The sequence below is a fragment of the Ambystoma mexicanum genome, chromosome 1q (genome assembly GCF_040938575.1).
Source record: "Ambystoma mexicanum isolate Mex_15411 chromosome 1q, UKY_AmexF1_1, whole genome shotgun sequence".
NCBI lineage: Eukaryota > Metazoa > Chordata > Amphibia > Caudata > Ambystomatidae > Ambystoma > Ambystoma mexicanum.
The window spans coordinates 1,391,166,060-1,391,189,358 of NC_090922.1; the positions used below are offsets into that span (position 1 = coordinate 1,391,166,060).

Sequence of the window (23,299 nt, forward strand, 5' to 3'; positions counted from 1 at the left end):
AAATGTGATCACAGACATCAAATTAAAGCTGATGTGCTCGGTATGAATGGGGTTTGGGTTACAAACACTACTGTACATTTATATGTATATTCAATGAGAAAACGTTGTTAAAGGGATGTTATGGTTACAAGTAAAAAAAAACAGGAAATGTGCCCGTTATGATAAGCTCTGCAACCACAACTCACGCCACTGCATGCACTGCTAAGACTAACACCCAGGACATAAAGATGGCATCACAAATGGCATCATTGATGACATCACTGATGACATTGCATATCTGGGCCAGTTGTTTTTGTTCAGAGTGAGAATTCTATAAATTGTAAGGTGCTGTATAGTTAGACATTCATCTTGTCATATGTTCTTAAAGTACTTTCCTTACGGTTTGGTCTGAGCTCATGGTGCACATACATGGGACAATAAGCAGGCCCCAACCAATTCATTTTTAAACATGATGATGAACTCTGATCTTATTGTCATTTTCTGGTCATGGTGGTTCTTTCCTCCTTACTAAAGTTTCCCTGTATGTGCCTCAGATTTGTATGCATTGATGCTCTTAATATTTATTTTCTGTACTGGCATGTGTGTATTAATTCTTGTATTGTTAACTGTTAATTCAAAGTTTAACACTAGACAAGCTTCTGATAGCCTTGGACTTATGATTCTACTGGCCAATAGTATGAGAAAAAAAATATCCGCACCCGTGGAAGGGTGCTCAGCCAATCAGGTGGCCGGAACTGCAGGCGAGAATACACAATCCCTGGCTGCTGTCCCAGCCACCCGAATCCCTTCCCCGGGGGGCACTCTTTTTTTCCTTTATTTTCTAACATGGGGAGGCAAGAGCCTCCCTGTTGCCTTCCCACATTATAAAAACACAATTCCCCTTCCCCCACCCCAATCTACGTGTGGGACCAGAGCCTTGCACTCTGGTCCCTGATGCTCCTCCCATCTGGCCGCCGCCATCAAAAGAGAAAAGGGATGACGGTGGCCATTTTGGAACATTTTTTAAAAGTGTTATTTCTCCAATGGGAGAAGGGCTCACCTAGATCTGATCTCCTTTAGGATGAAAGAAAACCCCAAAATCCTGCAGTATGACTAGCTTTCACACCACAGCAGGGGGCGTAGATGGTCATGAAAGCTATATTCTACTTCAATGGTCCAAGCTGCAGCTACTGCCTATGTGTATGCATCATTATGTTAACAGCAGCCCTTCGATATAAAGCTTTGGTTTAAATAATTAAATTTTTTGATACATGGAGTAGTTCATGAGAGGTCTCCCTATTACCCTTGATATGTTGCTAGCAAAACATTCTAAACATTCTAAACATTCTAAACAGAACCCCTTGTAGGGACTTTTCAACAGAATTGATAAGATATGTGACGTCATCAGTGTTGTCAAACTTGCCCGAGCCAAATTTAGCCATGACTTCTCGAGTTTCCGAATTGGAAAGCATCATCCCAGTACTAGAGAAAGTTAAGACCCTTGGGATTCAGTTGGAGGCTTCTCTGCATTCAGACGCCTATGTTAACCAACTAAGTAAAAGTTGTAATTCCTATCTTCATCTGATTTAGAACATACACCCCTGCATCTCAGAAAATAATTGTGCCATTGTTGCTCGAGCTACCATTGTATCAAGACTCGATTATTGCAACTCTCTCCTGATCGTGCAAAACAACACTGTACGGATTTGTCAAGAAGATTGCAAAAGGGAAAACATATCTACCCACCGAAGAAAGCTACATTGGCTGCCAATCAAGGAACTTATCAATTTTAAAATAGGAACAGTGGCTCACAGATGCATATATGGGTCTGCTCCAGCCTACCTCAAATCCCTAATACCTCGTTACCACCCATCTAGAACTCTGAGATCATCTAACACAACTCAGATCATTAGCCTGAGATACCGTCCGGCAAGTGGCATAGGAAAAACCTTTCTGAGTCAAAGCTGCCAGCTTCAGGAACTCCCTGTCCATTGCCGTGAGATTAGACTCCGAGTTAGGAAGGTTTAGGAAAGGCCTGAAAACTTTGCTCTTCAAATAAATCCTCTGCACCCCTTCTGCCAAAACAGTCTCCTCGTCCTGTCTTTTCTGTTCGTCCATCTGGTGTTTGTGTTAGCACCCCGATGCCCGTGGGCTACCAGCTCTCTATAAATAAATATATAAATAAATGATCCCATTTGTGATGTCATCTTTTATGTCCTGAGTGTTAGTCGTAGCAGAGCATGGTGGTGGTTCGAGTTATGGTTGCATAGCTTACCACAAATGACAAGTTTCGTACCTTTCAACAACGTTTTTTTATTGGGGTCATCTTTGACTCCGCTCTCTCCTTCATCCCTCACATCTTGGGCCTTGCCAGGAAGGCCCACTTCCAGCTTCACCTCCTTAAAGGTATCCTCCATTTCCTCACTTTTCCCCAGAAGCTCAACGTCTCCAGAGCTCTAGTCCTTTCTAGGTTGGACAATTGCAACAGCCTCTTCCTTGGTCTCCCCCTTTCCTCCCTACTCCCGCTTCAGCTAATCCAGAATAAGGCTGCAATACTTATCCTTGGCCTCAAGCCCAGGGACTGTATCTTTCCAGACCTAATATCTCTCCACTGGCTGGTGGCCTTAAGAATCAAATTCAAGCCCCTTTGCATCATCCACAAGGCTTTCTGGGGTCTGGAACCACACTATTTACAATCTTCCCTCCCTAAATACTTCCCTGCTAGAACCCTCTGCTCATCTAACTCCAACTCTCTGCTTATCAACCGCTTCTCCAAGCACAGAGTAGGGGGCAGGTCTCTCTCCTCAGCTGGTTCCTTTCTTTGGTACAGCCTCCCTTTTCCCCTCAGACTTGAGTCGAACCAACTTAAGTTTTGGAAACCTCTCAAAACTCTGCTTTTCTGTACCTCTTTCCCTCTCTCCTTTCCCAGCTAATCACCCCACTGCCACTGAGACTAACGGCCTGGTCCTTCATGAATCTCACAGGTTACCAGGCCCTCTACCCAGTCAACACCAGCACCCGCTGTTCATCCCACCGGTGGGACTGTTCCACCCTAGAACTTGGCTCTCCTTGCAATTCCCGACAATGTTCCAACCAGCACTTGTCTATACCTTTGCTCTCCTACCCACCCTCCCTTCCATATCTCCTGCACTTCTCTTCACAGTCACAAGGCCTAGTAGGATCATGATTGTATATTTACTGTTTTTTGCCACTGTTATTTTGCCACTCTTGCTCCCTCCTCACTGGTCTTGTGGCAATTGTATATTTACTGTCGTTGCCACTGTTATTTTACTCCCCTTGTTCCCTACCCCTTTTGCCTTGTGGTGCCTGGAAACAGCATAATAAATGCTCAATACAATAAATACAAATTGAATTTCATATTTTTTTTAGTGCAATTTAACTATAAGGTCCCTTTAACAAAGTTATTTCAATGATTTTCATAGGTTTTTATTAGTGCGACTTAACCATAATGTCCCTTTAACAAAGTTTGTTCATTGAATGTCATAGGTTTTTCACTGATAATGTTTCATGATGTTACTTCACTGTATGTAGTTGTTAAAGGGGAACTTCCATCAACATGTTATTTGCCCAATCGAGCGGGCATACATAGATCGATCTTAAAAAAATGTCCAATGCATCTTACCTTACTTTTTCTCACATTTACACAGAAGAAAATGACGTGTCCGGTCACAATGGTCTCCTTGAATGAAAGGTCTGCCTGCTGCGAGAGGGCTAAATACCCCAAAACAGTGGGAGGGTTGAAGGACCCAGTCATCACGCAACATGAAGCATCATGTAAAAAGCTTCATGCTGCATGATGACTCTTTACTCAGAAAACAAAGGAGAGACTGAGCCCTCCAGCCCTCCTCCTGTTTCGTAGCATATGGTCATCTGGCAGCCGTGTAGCCAAAGCCACAGTTAAACGGGCTGTCTGCAGATGTCAGTACTTCCGAAGTGCTAACACCTGCAGGCACTTTGTGTAACTGTGCAGCGCTTCAGCTACACGGCTGCCCGAGCAGTTGGCATGGCTAGGGGCAGTCGGGGAGGGCCGGGCAGGGCCCTGGCTTGCCAGCCCTTTCCGGAGACTGCTGGGGCTTGTCCCCGGCCCACTTAAAGCCCTGCCTGAGCATGTATGCATTGTTTCACATAGATGCACAAAAGGGAGGCCATCCTGCAGCAGCGTGGTTGGGATACAGATCTGTCTGCCCATTCGGTTCAGATTGGGCTAAATTGTGATTGCATTACTGTCGAAAGTTTTTTAAAACAAATTGGCAGTCTTTTTTCAATGTAAAGTCAAGCAACAGCATCAAAACTAAACCAATTCGTATCAAGCCAGTGCACATCCAATTCATATACACACCATGAGAACAGGCTTTTCCACCTTGTCCCCAAATGATTGAGTATTTATAATGCACCTATACAAAATGTTTCAAGGTGCAAAAAGACAAGGTGGAGGATGGAAGGATAAAACAAAACGAAAAACAATCCTACTACGCCTTGTAACATTCGCCATGTGCAAGTGCAATAAAGAAGTGCAGGGGAAATGGGATGGGGGTGTACCAGTCAGGGTGTAAGGGCCCATGACAAAAGTGAGTGTCAGAGGAGGTCAGAGGAGGTCAGGTGGACAGAGCCAGGGGAAAGCAGAGCGTGCAGGGGAAGGAAGGTCCACAAGCTAAGTGAGAGGTTAGGGGCTGGAAAGGCTAGGGTGCAGGCCGAGCCAGGCAAGTGCGGGGGAGGGGCCCAGAATGGCAGTGCAGGTTGAGGGGCAGTGGGTGGTCCAGGGAGACCAAGTGCAAGGGTAGACTGGAAAGGGGGGTCTGATGCCCTGAAGCCTCTGAAGGTATCTGGAAGCCAGTCAAGAAGCAGACAGGGAGATTAGCAGGGGAGGTGGAGAGGGAAGGAAAAAGAGAAAAGGAAGGGCTTAAGAAGCTTCTGGAACTTAATGAGATCCGGTTCAAGTTGGAGGAGGGCAGGGAACACGTTCCAGAGGGAGGCACCTGCGCAGGAGAGAGATCTATCCCCCACTCTCTGCTTGGAAAAGCGTCTGATCTCCAGGGAGTTGGAGCTAGATGATCAAAGGGCTCTAGCAGGGCGGTATTTAGGGAGAGAGAGATTGATCTACAGGGTTCCCGGGCCCCAGAAATCCTTGTGTATGCTGCAAAGGGTTTTGAACTTGATCCTCACAGCAAGTGGGAGCCAGTGGAGAGGTTTTAGGGCTAGAGAGTTTCTGTCCTTGGGCTTGAGGCCAAAGATAAGTCTCACAGTCCTATTCTGGATAGTCGAAGCAGGCGAAGGGAGGATTTAGGCAGATTGAGGAAGAGGTTGTTGCAGTAGTCCAGCCTGGAGAGGACCAGAGCTCTGTAGACATTGAGTTTCTGGGGGAACGTGAGGAAAGGGAGAATGCTTCTGAGGAGGTGTAGCCGAAAGTGGGCCTCCTTGGAAAGGTCTGTGAAGTGAGGAGAGATGGAGAGAGAGCAGGCAAAGATGACATCAAGGTTTTTTGCCTCACAAGTGGGTTAGGGGAGGGGGCCCATGGAGGGCAGCCAGAGTGTGGGAGGTAAAGAGGTAGCAAGGGTCCTAATGAGAAGAATCTCTGACTTACTGGCATTGAGGCAGAGGTCGTTAGCAGAGCACCATGCCTGAATAGCAGAAGGCAGTCAGGAATAAGAGAGGGAGAAGAAGTGGTGGAGGAGGGAAGCTTGAAGCAGAGCTGTGTATCATCCGCATAACACTGGAAGTTAGGAGAGAATATGGAGATCAAGTGGGCTAGAGGAGTTAAATAGATGTTGAGCAGCCAAGGTGATAAGATATAATCCTGAGGGACCACAGGGGGAGAGTGATATGGTGGAGAGAAAAGGGACCAGTTGAACCTGGGAAGGTCGGTCCAAGTGGAAGGATGTCAACCAGTCCAGAGCCAGGTCTATGATGCCAAGGGTATCACAGAGTCGATTTATCAGGCTTGATTGACCGTATCAAAGGCAGAGGAAAGGCCAATAAGAATGAGAATGGAAGGAGAGCTGGAGTTGTGATTATAGAGTTCTTCAAGGGTGTTCAGGAGAGCAGTTTCCATGACTCTGGCATCTCTGAAAGCAGACTGGTGGTCATGGAGACCACCAACAGATTCAGTGTGGTGGATAAGGTGGGAGATGGCCAGCTTCTCCAAGAGTTTGCCCAGGAAGGGGTTGATGAAGATAGGGCCGTAGTTTGCCAGGTAAGAAAGGTCAGAGAGAGGGCTTTTTGAGGAGAGTTTGCACAAGGGAGTGTGTGAGGGGAAGGAACTAGTGGCAAAGGTGTGGTTGCAGAAATCAGTCAAGGCTGCAGCAAGGGAGACAATGTAGTCCTTGATAGTACTGGAGCAGCAGGGGAACACATGTTTGGGTGAATCCTTCATAGAGCGGACTTGTCTAGAAACCTCATCAGGAACAACGCTGGAGTCTTATGTGTGCACACACTCATAAAGTGTCCTTTAACTTCCGATTCAAGTTAATCCAATTCAAAGTCTTGCACAGATATCACTGCACTCCAATCAGGCTGCACCACATGTCGCAGGATCACTCCCGAGATGCCCCAGGTGCGGATGTGATAGCGCTACATACATCTACATGAGCTGGTCTTGTCCTCAACTGGCACAGTTCTGGGAGGAGGTATGTTCCACCATGTCTACTATTTTAGATCACACTATCGCCCCGTCCCCAGTACTATGTCTTTTTCATGTCTTCCCTGATTTGGGCCGTGACTCCAAAAAACTGGCTGGCCTCTGCATGCTACTCGCTGTTCGCTGCATCTTCCTATGCTGGCTCTGGCCTGGAGCACCCTCCCACATGCAATTGCTCACAGCGGTCACGTGGTCCTCGGATACGGAAGAATCCTGGTCTAATCAACAGCCAACACATTCTAAACCCAGGAACATTTGGTTGAAATTCCACTCCTATATGGCCTCCACAGCTACAGACTCTGATGTTGTATCCCCCGTACCCTCCTCTCCCACCTGCCACCACTACTTGAATTGATGGTTTGGCCAGACTCTCATCCGTACTGTTGATTGTCCCCATGTTTATCTGCCTCTGATGGTCACTTGCTTCTTCTTTGTGTTGTCAAGCTAAATAAATAAAAGTAAAAGTACCAAGGGAGGCAGAGGAGAAGTGGAGACTGCAGTACAGTTGGCGAGTTCGTTGCAGATTTTGAAAAGTTCAGCCATGTTTTTTAAGTGTCTGCAGAGATACAGGCTTGGATATGGGCCTTCTTCTTCGAGCAGATGGAGAGTCTGTATTGCCTTTGGAGCAGGCGGCAGGCCAATTTGTCAGAGGATATGCTTGAGGCCTGCCACTTCCGCTCAGCCGGGTCTGCACTTGTGTTTCAGAGTGGCCAGGTAGGAGTCAAACCAGGAATTGCACTTGGAGGTGGGTTTCATGCAGATCCTCATGACAGGCGCAAGGATATGCAGAGTGTTGGAGATGGTGAGTTGAAGGTTAGTAAGGGCTGTGTCAGAGTGAGAATCAGTGGTAGGCATAGGAGGGAGAGTGACGGTGACGGCAAAAGCAGCAACTGACACTCGCTTCATAGGTCGAATAACGGAGAAGGACACTGGAAGTGCGGACATGGGCTTAGGTGGCAGACCCAGGAGGTCCAGGTGAGAGGACAGGACAGCACGATCAGACCAAGAGACAGGAGTAATGAGAGGGTTGGAGATGGGGATGTCTGAAGAGATGAGAACATCCAAGGTGTGATAGACTGAGTGCGTCAAATGGGATGAAATAATGGAGAGGGAAAGAGTCACAGAGGTTGCGGAAGAGCCCAGAGGCTGTAACAAGGGAGTTGAGGTGAATATTGAAGTCTCAGAGGAGGAGAAGCCTGGTGGAGGAGGGAAGAAAAGAAGAGGCAAGGTCAGCCCATTCGGAGAGGAAGTGGGAGACCTGGTCAGGGGCCTGTAGATGGTGGCCAGAGTCAGAGAGAGGTCAGGTGACACCAATCCTGCAGACAACGCATTCAAAGGAAGAGTAGGCCTGAGTGGTTATGATAGTAGCAGGGACATACTCCGGGAAGATCAGAGCAACTCCAACCCCTGTCCGGTTAGACCTGGGCTTAGAGAGGGTCTTGTAGCCCTCAGGGAGGAGAGTGTCGAAACCTGTAACAGAGCTGGCAATGAACCATACAATCACTTCATATATGTTGTCCATTGGTTAAATAATTTCACCATTGTGACTCTGCAACCTATTGCAACTTTCCACAGTGCACCAATTTTTCAACACATGATAAGTATGTAACACTGTTAGATAGCTACCCATTTGCTACCCAGCTTCATGTGCGGATTGAAAATGCACAAACCCATTTCAGACATCATATTGCACATATAGAGATGATTACAGCATGAAGTACAGATGCATGGAAATAGATAGATGAAAAGCGGTTTATTAATATATAGAGACAGCACAGAGAGACCAGAAACAGGGGGAAAAGGTTGATTGCCCACCAGGCTGGGTGTACTGTTCCTTCCAGGGCCACACATGCAAAATGCAAAGTGCAAAAAAGAAAAAAAGATAAAATCACTAAACATCCAGCATGCCTAGAATGACTTCAGTTTTCAAAGGCTTACTGTCTTGTAAATCTAGTTCAGCAATCATCGTGCTATCTGCAATGTTGAAGGCGCTTGTGGGTGACCTCCACATGTAGGCCTCCACACTAATATGAACATGAGCAAAGGCCACAGGCGCATGGTCATAGTGCATATTGGCAAACTATGCATTTAAATGGCATACAATCAACCGTTGTTTGAATGTTGGCTAACACTGTGGCCTATACACCTCCTTTAACAAACATATTTTTTGCAAAGTATTCTGATGTCTATAGTTATCAACAGTGCAAGCCGGGGATGCAAGTCATAGTTCAAATGCATATGCGTCAGGCTCGACCATGACTCACCCGACCAACCCCCCTGTTACCCACTGCACCTACCCTGCATCCTAGTTCACTGTCACCTATACCCTCATAATGTTACCAAGACCAGCGCTCATGGCTTGCAGCCATAGCCAGTCTCCAAAATCCAAGGACGTGAAAGTATGTTTTTGCAAATGTGTATGCTTTTCAGTTTTTCGAAAGTGTGAACATGTAAGTACAAACAATAGTGTCATAACTTTACTGCCTGGGTAGCGGGCTTGGCCCTCAGATTCAAAAGCACTTAAAAATTGCTCCCCCCTGCAGAGTGGTGCGTTGCAGTATATACAAAGTACGGTTGTCTTCGAAAGAGATGGATCAACAGCCTCTTTTATCACTCGCAAAGTAGCTGGTGGGATTTTGTGTCCCACAGAAGTAGGCTGTGTGATTACAGTATTGGTTGAGTAAGATAATGTGGAGGAAGACAGCCTAGTACTTGCTAAGAAATTAACAACCTTTCTGAGGGTATTGTAGTGGCTGGATGTGGTGTGGCGGCTCATGGACTGACAACAACGTTGCACTCAGTGCATTTCACTTTGGTAGCTTTAACCTCTGGTACATTCCCAACAGTGGTAAAGTACTGCCACACCCACCATTCTCTATGGGTGCCAGAGGTAGGCACTTCCTCTTCTAAGCATAACTCGCATCATCATTGTGCACTGCTGTAACTATCACCTAGGACATTAAAGATGACATCACAAATGTGATTGATGACATCACATATACAATTCATTTTGATGACAAGTCTCTACAAGGGGTTGTGTTTATAATGTTGGTAACAAGATGTCAGGAGTTATCGGGTGACCTATTCTGAACTACTTAATGTATCAAAGAATGTACTCATCTAAACAAAACATTATATTGGAGTGTTGTTGTTAATACAAGAACCTTATCATACACACACATACCATAGTAGTAAAATATTTTATTCTGGTCATTTTAGATAGTAAAATAATGAATGGTACCTTATCAGAGTTTGGAGTAATGTTAAACATGAACTAAATAGCTAATAATTGAAGACGTACTACATACTTGCGTTAGTATAAACAATACATAGAAAGGCTCAGAATGCATACAAATCAGAGACACATATAGGGACACTAAAGTACGGAAGAAAGAAACAACATCGCCAGAAAATGTCAATAACATTAAAGTTCATCATCACGTAAGGAAATTAATTGTGTTTGTGGCCTGCTTATTGCTCCATATATGTGCACTATGAGCTGAGACCAAACCCTAAGGAAAGTACTTTAAGACCTAACAAGATGGCTAATGTCTAGATATGTAACACATTTTCAATTGTATATTCTGACTGTCAGTGAACAAAACCACCGGACATTGATAGGTCAATGAACCAAAACAAGTGGCCCAGATATGTGAGGTCATCAGTGATGTCAACAATGACATTTGTGATGTCATCTTTGATGTCCTGGGTGTTAGTATTAGCAGTGCACGGTGGCGTCGTGTAATTGTGATGTCCTCACACCATCCGACTGTCGAATTACAATGGAATGTTTGCCTGTGCCATTGTATGTTCACAATGAATGTGAAAAACAATGCACGGAAACTTGATTATACTGTATACGAAATTTTGTGAAGTTCATAATTTAGGAACTTTGCCATCATTTGACAAGAAGTATGAAAATTGAACATCCTCATATAGCGCAACTTTCATTCTAAAGCGCAAACACATTCTTTATGATGTCACGCAATCGTGACATCATCACGTTGTATGATCATGACGCTGATGGTATAAATAAAACTTTTAAAATGGTGGACACGATCCACCATGCAGAATGCCGTCCAATTTTGAGCGAAAGTCATGCCGAATTTGAGGGAAGAAGCAGAGCATCTTCTTAGGATCACAGGGTTTTACCATAGTAACTAGACTGGCAACAGGATCTATGACCTGTTTTCTAGGGCACACAAATGTATATTCACTACTTAAAGCAGGAAAATCCAACTTCAGGGTGAGCAAATTTTATCCACGCTACCCAAATATACATACAATTGTGAGAAAGCATGGATCCTTATAAGGTAAATGAAGCAACAAGTTAGTCGTTTCCATTAGGTTATTATTTAATATGGGACTCAATGATTATATCTGTTTTCATTTTGGTTAAAGTTATCCTTTACCAATACCAGAAACATTAAGGGTATGACCAGAATATAAGACATGTTGTTACCATTAGGTAAGACAGTAGGCAATGAATGTAGCTCAATGGTAGGATATCTCTGTGGAGGTTCAATGGGGGTGTCTAAAAATCTGAATTCTCCAACTTCGTTATATAATTTGATTTGACTATTATGATGAAAGATCAGAGGATGGCAATGTGCGCAGTGATGCAAAACAATGTATAATATGCTAATTGTATATTCATATCAGTGGAGATCTTTTGCTACATATTATCCTTGCAATCATAAAATGGAGGATATGTTTGTAGGACAAATAAGGATATGTTTTGGTTTTTATGAAAAATTCAAATAATGTGTTCTCGCTTTCCTTTCTTCTTTTTGTGCTTTTCTACAGCTGGATTCTTTGTGAATAATAAATGCATATAATTCTACATACATATTGTATTACCAGATGTGGATAGATGGTATGTTAAGCCTAGACAACACCTGTACAAGGTGATCCATTTGCCCATGCATCAGTTGGTTGATGTTGGCTTTTGTGGATATGTGCTAAACTTTGTAATAGCTGGCATTAGTATAATATGCAGTAGCTATTAAACACATTTAAAAAAAAGAATGTATCTAGCTTCTGATTCTTTTAAAGAATTAAACGTGTGTGCATCATGACTCGAGGGTTTCTCTGCTTTAATGAATAGTCCCACATTTTAAAACTATTCCCCTGCACTACTGTGCTTTAATAAGAAGTCCCTCAGAACAGTTGTACATTGATGCCCCTTCCTCTAAGATAAGGAGTGCTGCCCAAGCCTCTTGGGATAAGGATCTTGGTCAGTCACCACAAGACTGGTTTAGGAGGCCTGCTTTCTCTTATCCATCAGTCATGAAGATTTATTTGAGACTTTAAGCTGGTAGCCCTTACCTTGGGCTACATTCTGGTACTCCCCTTTTCCCTAGCATTGCTCAGTTTTTGTTTTTACTTGGTTGCCAAACAGGTTCTGTTGCAGGTGCCTGGTGCTAGGCCACCACAACCCTTTAATGTGTGCTATTCTTCCTTTACTCTTGACCCTGCACTTCCACTGATTTGGATGTATCGAGAACAGTGAAAGAGCTTTTATATGTGCCCCTCCACCTTTTCACTGTTTTCCCTCTCAGCCTTTTTTCTTGGAGCACCACAAAGCATTCTTTGCATTTCAACTAGAGCCTTAAAAACCAACAACTAAATACAATAATATATTTACCCCATTTTAGGCAAGAAGCAACCCTATTCATTCTCTATTAACCACCAGGAACTGCAAAGCCTTCTACAAACATCCAGGTTCATGAATGAAATTGCCAACAGAGAAATGTGCAATGATAAGTGAGAATGACTGTTTCATTCATAAACGTTTAGATGATGGATTCAGAATTTCTGTATTTCCGCTGCACAGAAAGTTGGGATACATGAGGAATCGCCCTCAATAACGACATAAGTTGATATTAGATGATTGACTCGCATAATGGAAATCGTTCAATGCAGTGTTCGTAATTGAGGGGAGCTGGGAGCTATTCAGCTGCAGCTTATAGCCTAGAAGAGCCTGGTTATCTTAAAACCAACAGAAACAGGAGCTACTTTTATCTCTCCAGGTCAACTGATGCTGCACAAACACAACTATGTATTCATAAATAATGGATACAATTACATGTGGTTCATGGTCTTTGCATCAAATTCGTTGCATCGAGAATTAGATGCATCGAATCATTTCCATTGAAAAATGATTCATCAAATTCCCATACATAAACTGCAAAGTGTTTATGCATCGAAACCCTTCCATCGAATAGGGTTTTGTTACATGAACACTTTACATTTTATTTAATGGAAATTGGATGAAACATAATGTTACAGGTCCAGTGCTGCAATCTATATGTTAAACACTGGACAGCTCCCTGTAACTTGGGGTATTTATTTTTTATTGTGGGGGGTCCCCCCGAATCCCCCCTCAACCCGCTGGGGTCCTTCTCCTCTACCCCACTTTAAAAATGTAATCCTTGTCCAGTGCTGAAATCTTCAATGAACTTCAGCACTGGACAGCTCCCTGTAACTTTTTTTTTTTTTAATGTTGGAAATCCATCGAAAATCATTCAATGAATATGCATTTCGATGGATAATTTTCATTGGATTTCAATTCGATGAAACTTCTTTTGATGGAAAGACTGGATATCTTACATGTTTGCATTTTATGTGGAAGTTAGATTTGCAATCCGCTATGTACTCACTCCTCAATCCCCAGTGGTAGCTCCTGGTGACCAGTTACTGCTAGATACCCAGGACCTGCTTGTAGCTCCTGCTTATCCAATCCTAATTTCGAACTCTGCAATGTAACCTCATTTCCAGAGCATGCTCCCAAACAGGAGATATTGGACATTGAACAGCTTCATAGAATTGTATTGGCATCCATTTTGTTTTGCTTTGACCCATGGACATATCTGCATTCATAAACATGCGCAATGAGAAATTCAGTGTCCCTGGGCTAATTACAGGACACCTGCCTACTGGGGTATGATGAAGTGTCTGATGCGCAGATTGCTCTGTTCCACCAACATTTCAGATCACACTGACCAAGTGCTGTCATACTAATACTTAAATGCTCCTAAAAGAAATATATTAGGTGTTTATGAAGTCACAAAGATGCATGCTGAATGCCCACAGATTCAATATTTCACACTGTTCAGTTCTCTTGGGAACAGATTATGGTAAACCATGGACCATTTCAGTCCTACACCAATCTGAAATGCAGGCATTGAAAATACAACACTCTTAAATCATCTTAGAAAACAGTAAAACCAATTCTTACCAACATAATTTTTGTTGAGCTTGAAACCAATTTCACGTAAGGCCTTAAAATGTCATAATGAAATCCAGGTGTTAGCAATCGACGATGCTGGAACCACTTTGGCCCGGATAAGATTAATAATCCATGTCCTATGGGTACAAGTGATAAATGAGTGGTCAGACACAAGATGATTAAACTAAGCACCTCACCTTACTGCATGAGACGTCTCTGATATGAAGATAATAAACAGTGACAATGGTCAGGCTCCTCACAGCCATCCTTCTCAAATTCTGCCTCCATGGATTCTATTCGAGAATTGGCCACATGCTGCAGATGTTGTGTGATCCTTGTGAAAGGGCCTTATCAAGGATCACCACATGTGTGCAGAAAATTGTTGTTTTTCCCTGCTTTGAAACAATATTGACACCAGAAAAAAAAAACAATAGTGTCTTTTACATTACCACCTGTATCTGTTCAACGTGCATTGTCTCCCACGGAAAACATTTATGAAGCCAAATGTGGTCTCACAGATGGTTTTCCAAGTTTGGACTATATATAACTTTTCCAAAACAGCTGTTGCAGGTATGGGGTTGTGTGATATGTCCTTGGTGGAAACACAGAATCATGAAGGTTGCACAGTCTGTAGAATCTTCTTGACTTTCTGATATACCTGTCTTATGTATTTCTGTCTATGTGGGTGAGTGTTGAAGGAATATGTCAGAGTGTGTGTGATGTCACGTGTAGAATTTGTATGATATGTTCCACAGGCAGACAGTTGGAGAGTTGGGACCTGGGTCGTGGGCACAGGTGGGTCTTCCTCTTAAAAATTTGAGGACTTGCTGCAAGTAACCGTGAAACTCGAATAAAGCGCTTATAAAACACTTAACTGAGTCTTGGAGGACTGTGCTTTGCAATGAATGGTGAAGAGGATGGGAAGTGGAAGGAATGAGGAGGAAGCTGAAGACCTTAGTTGCAGAGGCTGCACATGGAATATTGTGTGAAACCCCTGTGTGCCAGGTGAACTGAGACTTAAGTTAGGTTGAACTTTGGGGGTTCAATGGGTCACATGTCCTCATTTCAACTCCAGCTATAGCTGTGCCGGTATAACCGTCAAGCTGCCGCCGGAGTTGTGATTTTTTCCGGCGCCTGGCTTGCCAGTAACAGCAGGGGATTCTAACTACGACGGACCAGGAAGTCAGGCACTGGAAAAATGGTATTCCTCATTCCCAGGACTCAATGGGAATGGGGAGCACGGAAACACTGCCACCGCTAATAACGGTGCTGGTGTTTCCGTGAAAGTCTGCGAGTGGATGCTGTTATGCCCGCCATGTCAGACCTAGCAGGCGGAAGGGCATCCGCACCACAAACTTGTACTCTGCTGGTCCGATAGCAACAGTGCCGGTAGGCTTACCGGCACTGTTGTTTCCAGACTGGCAGGGTCGTAATGAGGCCTAATGTATTTAGTATTAGTTTATGTTGACATCGTGATCAAGCTTTGCAGACTGTCGCTTGAGTGTTGCATTGAGCTCGGAAGCTCTGACCGGCTTGGCATTGTGAGGCAATGGTGACGTTAGTAGAAGAACTTTAGATACAAGGACCTAATGGCGTGGGATGTGTGTCCGTGGATACGGTTGGCTGGGTTGGCAAAATTGGTCAGCAAGCTATAAGGAAAAGGAACGGAATGGTGATGACACCCTGAGATAGGAAGGTGTGACGAATAAGAACTGTGGTGAACACTGATTCTATGACACGCAGGAAAGTAACGTAGGTACATATTATATTCAATGGGCATATTGAGGCTATGAGGACATCCATACAGGTAGCAGCAACATAGCAAGCATTATATATGTTATAAAGAAATGACTGGAAGGGGGTGATGGCTCCGTGTGCATGCTTTGTTTTGGTGAACAGGTGATGAAAGGATTGTTGCCAGAGTTCATGCCAAGGTATTGTGGCATGACAGGTGTGCATGCTTTGATTTGGAGATAAGGTAATGGGAGGAATATTACCAGAGTGCCCACCAGCGGTATTGTGTGTCTATGAGGTGAGGTGAGCTTGAGAAGCATTCTCCTGGTACACATCTGTATTTCTGTTATCCAGGCCGAAAGATTCTTGCAAGGATAAAACCGTTTCAACTTAACTAGCTAAACCTTGTTTGATAACACTCAACTTGTTTGTCGTCATATACATTGAACATAATGAAATTAATGCCTTCAATATGCTTAAAGATTCAGGTTCAGATCGTGGTTCTGCACATCATGAATCTGAGGAACAGAAACTAATTTGGTGTCTTGGGGAAGACGCGTATACATTTGCTGCAATTTGTATTATTCTGGTGTTTTTGCAGATTAGTAGGTGGAATAGTCAGATTCTATAATTGAAGTGTCATGATCTATAGTTGTCACCATATTGTCACCTGCATTAGATCCCTTTTGCAGACCTAAACATAGGTTCAATAATGAGTTGCCATCAATCAGATTTTCAAGAGACAGATGAGGTTCCACAGAGGCATTATTAATGGAACTTGCAGGCTTATTTGAGAAAGAATGCTCATCAATATTAATATTTTCAGGTTTGTCTTTCGTTGATGGTTTAAGGAAGGCTGTTATCTTCCCTCTGTTACTTTCTTCATTATCATTTATGTCACAAATAGTATTCATAATACCAGCCACAATTTATTCTGGTTGATTGTTATTCTTACAATTTCCTTTTTTCAAATTTCTACTGGCTCTTAGGACATATGCGCAAGCAGTTCATAGCAAGTATTTCCGGTTTACAGCGGGCATTTCAAAGGAAATATTGGAACATTGCAATCAACACCACCAGTGTTCTGCAATGATTAGTTCCACGTATCAAAAGTTAATCTGGAGAAAAGAGGCTTGCTCTATATAACACGTATATTGAGAGGCAGTCACAAATAAAACCAGTGCGGTCAAATGGTAAATCACGGCGAAGGTGGTATAATACTTTAAGCACTTACTGATTTAGGGGGTGACTCCACGATCAACCCCTAAAAACCACAGGGAACCACAGGAAACCACTTAACTCACCACTTTACACTTTCTTCATCCTCCTACCTTCTCACCCATCCCACAGCCCACTTCCTTCCAGCCCTACATCCATTTGAAGTAAAGAATTGTTTACAAAGCTTCCAGTATATTAATCCTCACTCTTAACACATCCCATATGGCCGTTGTGTGCTATATTTAACTACTTGTCTGTCTTTGTTTAGGGAGAAATAGTTTTTAAAATTCACTTGGAGCCCTATTTTCCCAATTTACTTCAGGGAAGCACCCCCTCCTCGCAAACCCTACTTCGAAGGATTGGTTTTGCTAGCTATAGCTATAGCTAATATGGGGCAACTTTCAAAAATATTTCCAGGTCCACTTTTCGTTCCCAGTCCCACACTGATCCTATTCTTAAACTATACTGTCATATATCAGCCACTTCCAGTCAAGTTGTTATTGGCAAAGATACAAAGCACATTTATGATAAGTAATCAGATATTTGGGTATCCGAAACACATACATCAAACAGTTATGTGAAAATATGTAGCACTTTTGTGTCAACTTTTTAAAGTTTCTTTTATTCCTCTTATTAAATTGTTGGAATAACCATTTTCATTCTCAAGACAGGTGGTGGGAATTAGCTTTAAATTGTGAGAGGAAATTGCATTTGTGCACTGCTATCCTATGATTAACATCTGTGCTAAACTATTGTCCACACTTATCCCTACAGTGTGGATCAGTCTATACACCACATTAGATGTTACCGGCTGTACCCCTAAAGTCAATGGCCCCATTATTTGCTGCACGTGATCTAGAAAAACTGTTCTCGGTGGCTGGGGGCCACTGGCTAAGAGGCCCAAGTCTACAGTGGCTTCTGTTGTCAACATGGCAATGCAGTCAGAAATCTCATTCACAGGTTCAGAATAATCAGCACTAATATTATGCAAAATGGCTTTAATCTGTCGGTACCCATAGGGTTTCCTCTTTTTTATTCATTCATTCAATGGGTGTTGGTAGCAGGTAGTTGGATAAAGATGGCTGGTCAGGAGCGCAATGGCCTTATGACACCTCGATTGTGGGTAACAATGACAATATGACAAAGATATGTCGGAAACAGGTTAAGGGAAGATACATAGAACAGAGTTAGTGTTGAGGGAAATACCCAGATAGGCCAAAACATTGTGCAAGCGGTAAAGAATGACAGAGTCTGAGATTGGTGAACCCCTTCAGCAACTTGAAAACTGTCATTCAACTAACCCCTCAAGGCAGCATTGGCTTATTCACCTCATACACTGTTTCAATGTCATTCCAGAAGAAAATGCAAAGTTACCTAGAGTTCACCGATATCTGAATTCCTTAAAAAAACTTAAAAAGGAGCAGAGGAATGCTGACTTGGTGGCAAGACTTGGCTATTATAAATGTGTATTTAAAAGAAGCATCCCGTGCAATAACAATAAAGTCCAGTTTGGAAGCCATGAGATATACAAGGTGGGCTAAGGGATTCAATTAATATATAAAAATGGCACATTTAAAATTAATACATCTTAATATTCTATATGGCTAGCCTTGACACAGGTGATGACCAGAAATGGAAGGATATATTAACCAAACACGTTGGTGATGAGGTAGTCTTCATCCATGCTGGACATAACATGGGAGCCCTAAAGACGCTACTAGACACATGAAATGGAGAACAACGAAATTCACTATGGTCTCAGAGCTGTCACGACCCGTGACCCAGAACCCCACTGGCATGGTCACATGGCAGGTGGGGCTAGGACTCGGGGTTCATTTGGGGCCCCAAGGGCCTTACATTATCATCACAGACTCTCCTGGAGTCAGCTCATGTTCAGATTGGGACTTTTATTTGAAGAGACTACTTTTTCTGTGAAGGCCTGCAGCCAACATGGAGGCACCCACACAGTCTAGCGCCTAAGAACCAGACTATGCGGTGCAGTGTTTTAAGGTGTGGTAGCCCGGACTACTTTACTTGGACTACTTTACAGGGGGGCTATATAAACCACACCCAAGCTACAGAACGTGCTTCGCGTTATTCTGCAGCCAGCAGCGTGACGCTCATCGTGTTCGGAGACCAGCACCCGGCAATCCTGAAATAGCGGACCTGCAGAGGAGACAAAAGAACATCATTAGCAGTCTCAGCTTACCTGCAACTTTCCATCCGTCGATTACTGCTGCTCGCGGTCTTCCATCTAGTTGGCAGCATCTTCAGGACATTACGCACGCACCGGAACGAAGCACCTGGAGGGAGAGAGAAAGAAGGACAACATTAAACAGGTTACTCACGGCATTCACATCGCGACCTGAAAAGGAATAAAGAATACAGGTTAGCCCAAAAAGACATTAGCGTGCCGCACTTCACGCTTAACCTACCATCCATCATACGCTCCCGCGTCTATAATCCCGAAAGGAGCCTGATCCAAGCGGCGCAAACATCGAACCTCTGTACACCTAAGGGGGAAACAAACAAGGAAAGACATTAATAGCAAGAAAGAAAAGCAAAGGCCTTTAGAGACTGCTATAATAGGACTTACCTCCTTAAAGACACTTGAATGGTTGGCACTAGTGAAGTTAACTCGGTCGCTTCAACCCGCAGAAAAACTACGCGCCCCTGCGCAGAAGGCAGGACGGAGAGCACGCCAGACATCATAACAAGGTGAGGAGGGGGCCATCAGGTCGAGTCCAAGGGGCTGGTGGGAGGAAATGAAATCCGTTTCTAAGTCCAGTCCTCCTGTATTTTCAAGCCCACCTGCCATAGAAGACATCACCCCGAATTGGGCAGGTTCAGGGTGAATACGGCAACCAGGGCATAAGGCGTTCCCGTGGATACCAGGTGAGCGTGACAGAATGCGAAGCCTTCATAACAAAATCCACCTGGCCACCATGGAGACTTCAGAAATGGACCAACTGGCCCAGTTATTAGGACAATTATGCGCCGAAGTGCATTCGGCTAGGCAAGAGACTAATACCCTGCGAAGGGATCTTGTCGTCACCAAAGAGCGCACCGAAGAAATCAGCAGGCAGTTACTGAAATCACAGGCCGGGCAGGCTCCATTACCTGGAACAAATTCACTGGCACAGACAACCACGTCGTCTGCCACTCCAGTGCAAATCCCCTTACCCAGAACAATCCCGTTAGCACCACCAGAAAGGTTTTCAGGTGATCCAAGAAAGTATGCTGCTTTCATGAATCAATGTCGCCTTCACTTCCGCTGCAGAACGGGCGCATGTCCAAACGATCAGGCACGAGTAGCATTTATTTTGTCATATCTGAGCGGTAGTGCAGCAGATTGGTCAGTGCCGCTTGTGAGCTATGATGACCGGTTACTACGTGACTTTGGGGGCTTCCAAAGAGAAATGGAAAAGCTCTTTGCTCAGCACAACCATGAACAAGCTGTAGACAACAAACTCTTATCACTCCGGCAGGGGAATCAGGATCTACTAACATACATAGCAACCTTTAATAGATTGGTGGCCGAAACCAGGTGGCCTGTGGACAAGAGAACCACATTGTTTCACCGAGGCCTTCGAGGGGAATTAAAAGTTGATCCACCGAGAGACTGTAGTGAATTCATCAATCTGGTGGTACAACTAGATCATCGACTACAAGATCGGAAAGCGGATCGGTCCAAATCAGACACACGGGCCGTGTATCTACGAACCAAGGATGTTACTCCGCGCATGTCAGAGAATACCACGGAACCAATGCGAATTGGAGGCATACGACCACCGGTAACAAAAGCCGAAAGAGACAAGAGAAGACAACAGCAGTTATGTTTGTACTGCGGACAATTGGGGCACTTCCTCAAAGACTGTACAATAAAACCCCCCAGGCGAATTGTGCGAGCTACAGAAAAGGATGAGAGGAAGGAGTCGGAAAACTGCCTAGCTCGACAAAAGTAGAGGTCAGTTTGTCGAGTGAGAAGAATGAGCCACCGATCTCACACTTTGCAATACCAGTGATCCTAATCAATCACCAACAGCCTTCAAGATGCACTCCGTTGAAGCTTACATAGACAGCGGAGCAATTGGGAATTATAATGATCGAGATCTGGCCGCACAGATGAGGCTTCCCCTATGTTTTAAGCCGAACACAGAAAAGGTAACCACGGTGGATGGAACTGAAATTGCTTCCGGACCAGTAACCCAATGTACAGCAGGAACAACCCTGCTGTGCCAAGATGGACACCGGGAATCGATTTCCTTTGATCTCATCAAGGCGCCTCAGTTTCAGCTAATTTTACGGATGCCATGGTTGCTTGCTCATAACCCTCAGATAGAGTGGTGTGCAAGAACATTGACTTTCCCTCGTGATTGCGCCTCCACCTGTTTTTTCCAAGAAAACAAGTCCAGTTTAAAGGTTCCTACGAATCCAAGAATCGGCATATCTACACTTGGCGCAACCAGTAGTCCCCCTGAAGAATATCAAGATTTCCAGGATGTTTTCCAGAAGGAACAAGCCAATACACTACCACCGCATAGATCCTACGACTGTCAGATTGACCTCATACCAGGTGCACAGATCCCTTGCGGCAGAATCTATGCGCTCACAGAACCAGAAAACCAGCATCTAAAGTCTTATCTGGACCAGTACTTGGCAAATGGGTTCATTCACCCATCCAAATCACCGGCAGCCAGTCCCTAATTCTTCGTTGTCAGGTGTCTTGACCCACGTTAAAATTATTATGCTGCAACATTTGGTGCTGTGGGCTTAGAAAATCCAAGATGGTCGGAAAGCCCACATTTGCGCCAGAATCCAGGAAAACCGCACAGTTTTGCGCACACCAAAATGGTCACCTGACCTGCCACCCACCAGTGCGAGCGTGATGGGCCAGAAGCGCCATGAGTGAAACGTGGTGCCAAAGGAAAAACAGCAGTGCCTGTTAGCTCAAAAAGCGCTTTGAAATCACCTTTGTTTCTCTGAATGCAAGCTCAAAATGCCTATTTCAAACATTGCAAGATATTCAAAAATCTTACTGAACACCAGCAGACATCTGGCAGAATGAAGTCTTGTGTGCATACAAAATCTGGAACGATGAAGAGCCTAAAAAAAATGTTCTTAACAAAACTGGCTGAGCTGTGGATGTCAGCAGCTTAAGTGAAATTGGATTTAAAGCCACTAAAATCTAAATGTTTAAAATAAATGAGTGACCTACTGTTGAGTGTCACATAGTTTGCAACTGTTTAAATGTCATAGTTTTGAACTTAGAATCAGCGTTCTAGCTGCATGTGTAAAAAAAAGTTTGATTTGAATGAAGAAAAACTGGAACAAAAGTGACATTTAGCTAAAGCCTGGCTTAAAGAGATTGAATTCTGCCAGACAACTACCCCCGACAGGAGATGAAACTGGCCCAGCAACTGCATTCACAGGCCTGGCTGCATTCTGCTGCCCCCACCAAAAGGAGATCACACCTCTCTGATTGAATCAGGGGAGGAGCACCTGGGGGCTGCAGGAAACAGAACAATGAGCTTTCCTTGGCTCAGGCAAATGCTAATCAAGGGGTCGTAAATGGCTTCCTCTTGGAAGAAACTGGGAGGAGCAGTGCCTCTGTGAGCAACCTGAGCTGGAGGCAGAGACAGACAGAAATTCCCCCATGTGCTTTGGAACCTAAACCGCACCCATCTGGGCCAGAGCATAATTTTAAAAAGATGGATAATTCATAGTACGGAAGTGTCAAAATTATATAAATAATATCATCATTCCTGTGATTTTTCTGTGCACATTTTAAGAGATGCTAGGACTCTGTGGTATGTTCTGGGGAGTAGTAGCGGAAAATAAGGTATTACTCCAAATGTCTGTATGTTAAAAATCTGACACTTCATCATTTGATGCCCATATTCCTTGCGCATACTTGTGTAAATTCTGGAAAAGTTTAGAGGTGGTGTTCTGGATGAAAAGGGCAGAATTCTGTCAGAAGTAGACACAGCATCTTACAAAGACAGGGATCGGATGATTTGGTGCTACAGAAAATATGTTAACTGGACATTTAATATTAGAAAAATTGTACATAGATAAATATGTATTTGGATCAAAAATAGATTGTGTGCAAAGTAACAAGGGGAGTGTTCTTTCTGTATGCCATAAAATTGATGCCTGATGACACTCCATTTCCTTCCCCCAATCAAGGGAGAGAGGACAACTTGGCCAGTGATAAGGTGTGAGGGGCAGGCTTAGTTATGCCCACACACACACCCATTTTAAAAAGACATAAAAGGAGTCATTGAGACCCAGGTAGAGACATTCACTTTTCACATTCAAACGGATTTCTTTGCGAAGCCTTTTGCCAGAAGACCCCAGAACCAGAACTTAGAATCCAGACTTCAAAGCAGTGGTGCCAAACCACAAGCTGAATCCTTTTCAGCAGGCTTCAAAATCTTTTGCAACCTGATTCAACAGCCGGGCGAGCTGTGTGATTCTGC

At 43.9% G+C, this 23,299-nt stretch overlaps 1 protein-coding gene across 1 annotated transcript in view; it reads right to left on the reverse strand.

Moving 5' to 3' along the window:
- LOC138548018 (cytochrome P450 4B1-like) overlaps positions 1 to 23,299 on the reverse strand; it is a 312,989-nt gene that overhangs the window by 200,187 nt on the left and 89,503 nt on the right. The window contains exon 4 of the mRNA XM_069642250.1: positions 13,875 to 14,002. Coding sequence (XP_069498351.1) covers positions 13,875 to 14,002 — 128 coding nt within the window. The remainder of the gene's footprint in view (positions 1 to 13,874; positions 14,003 to 23,299) is intronic.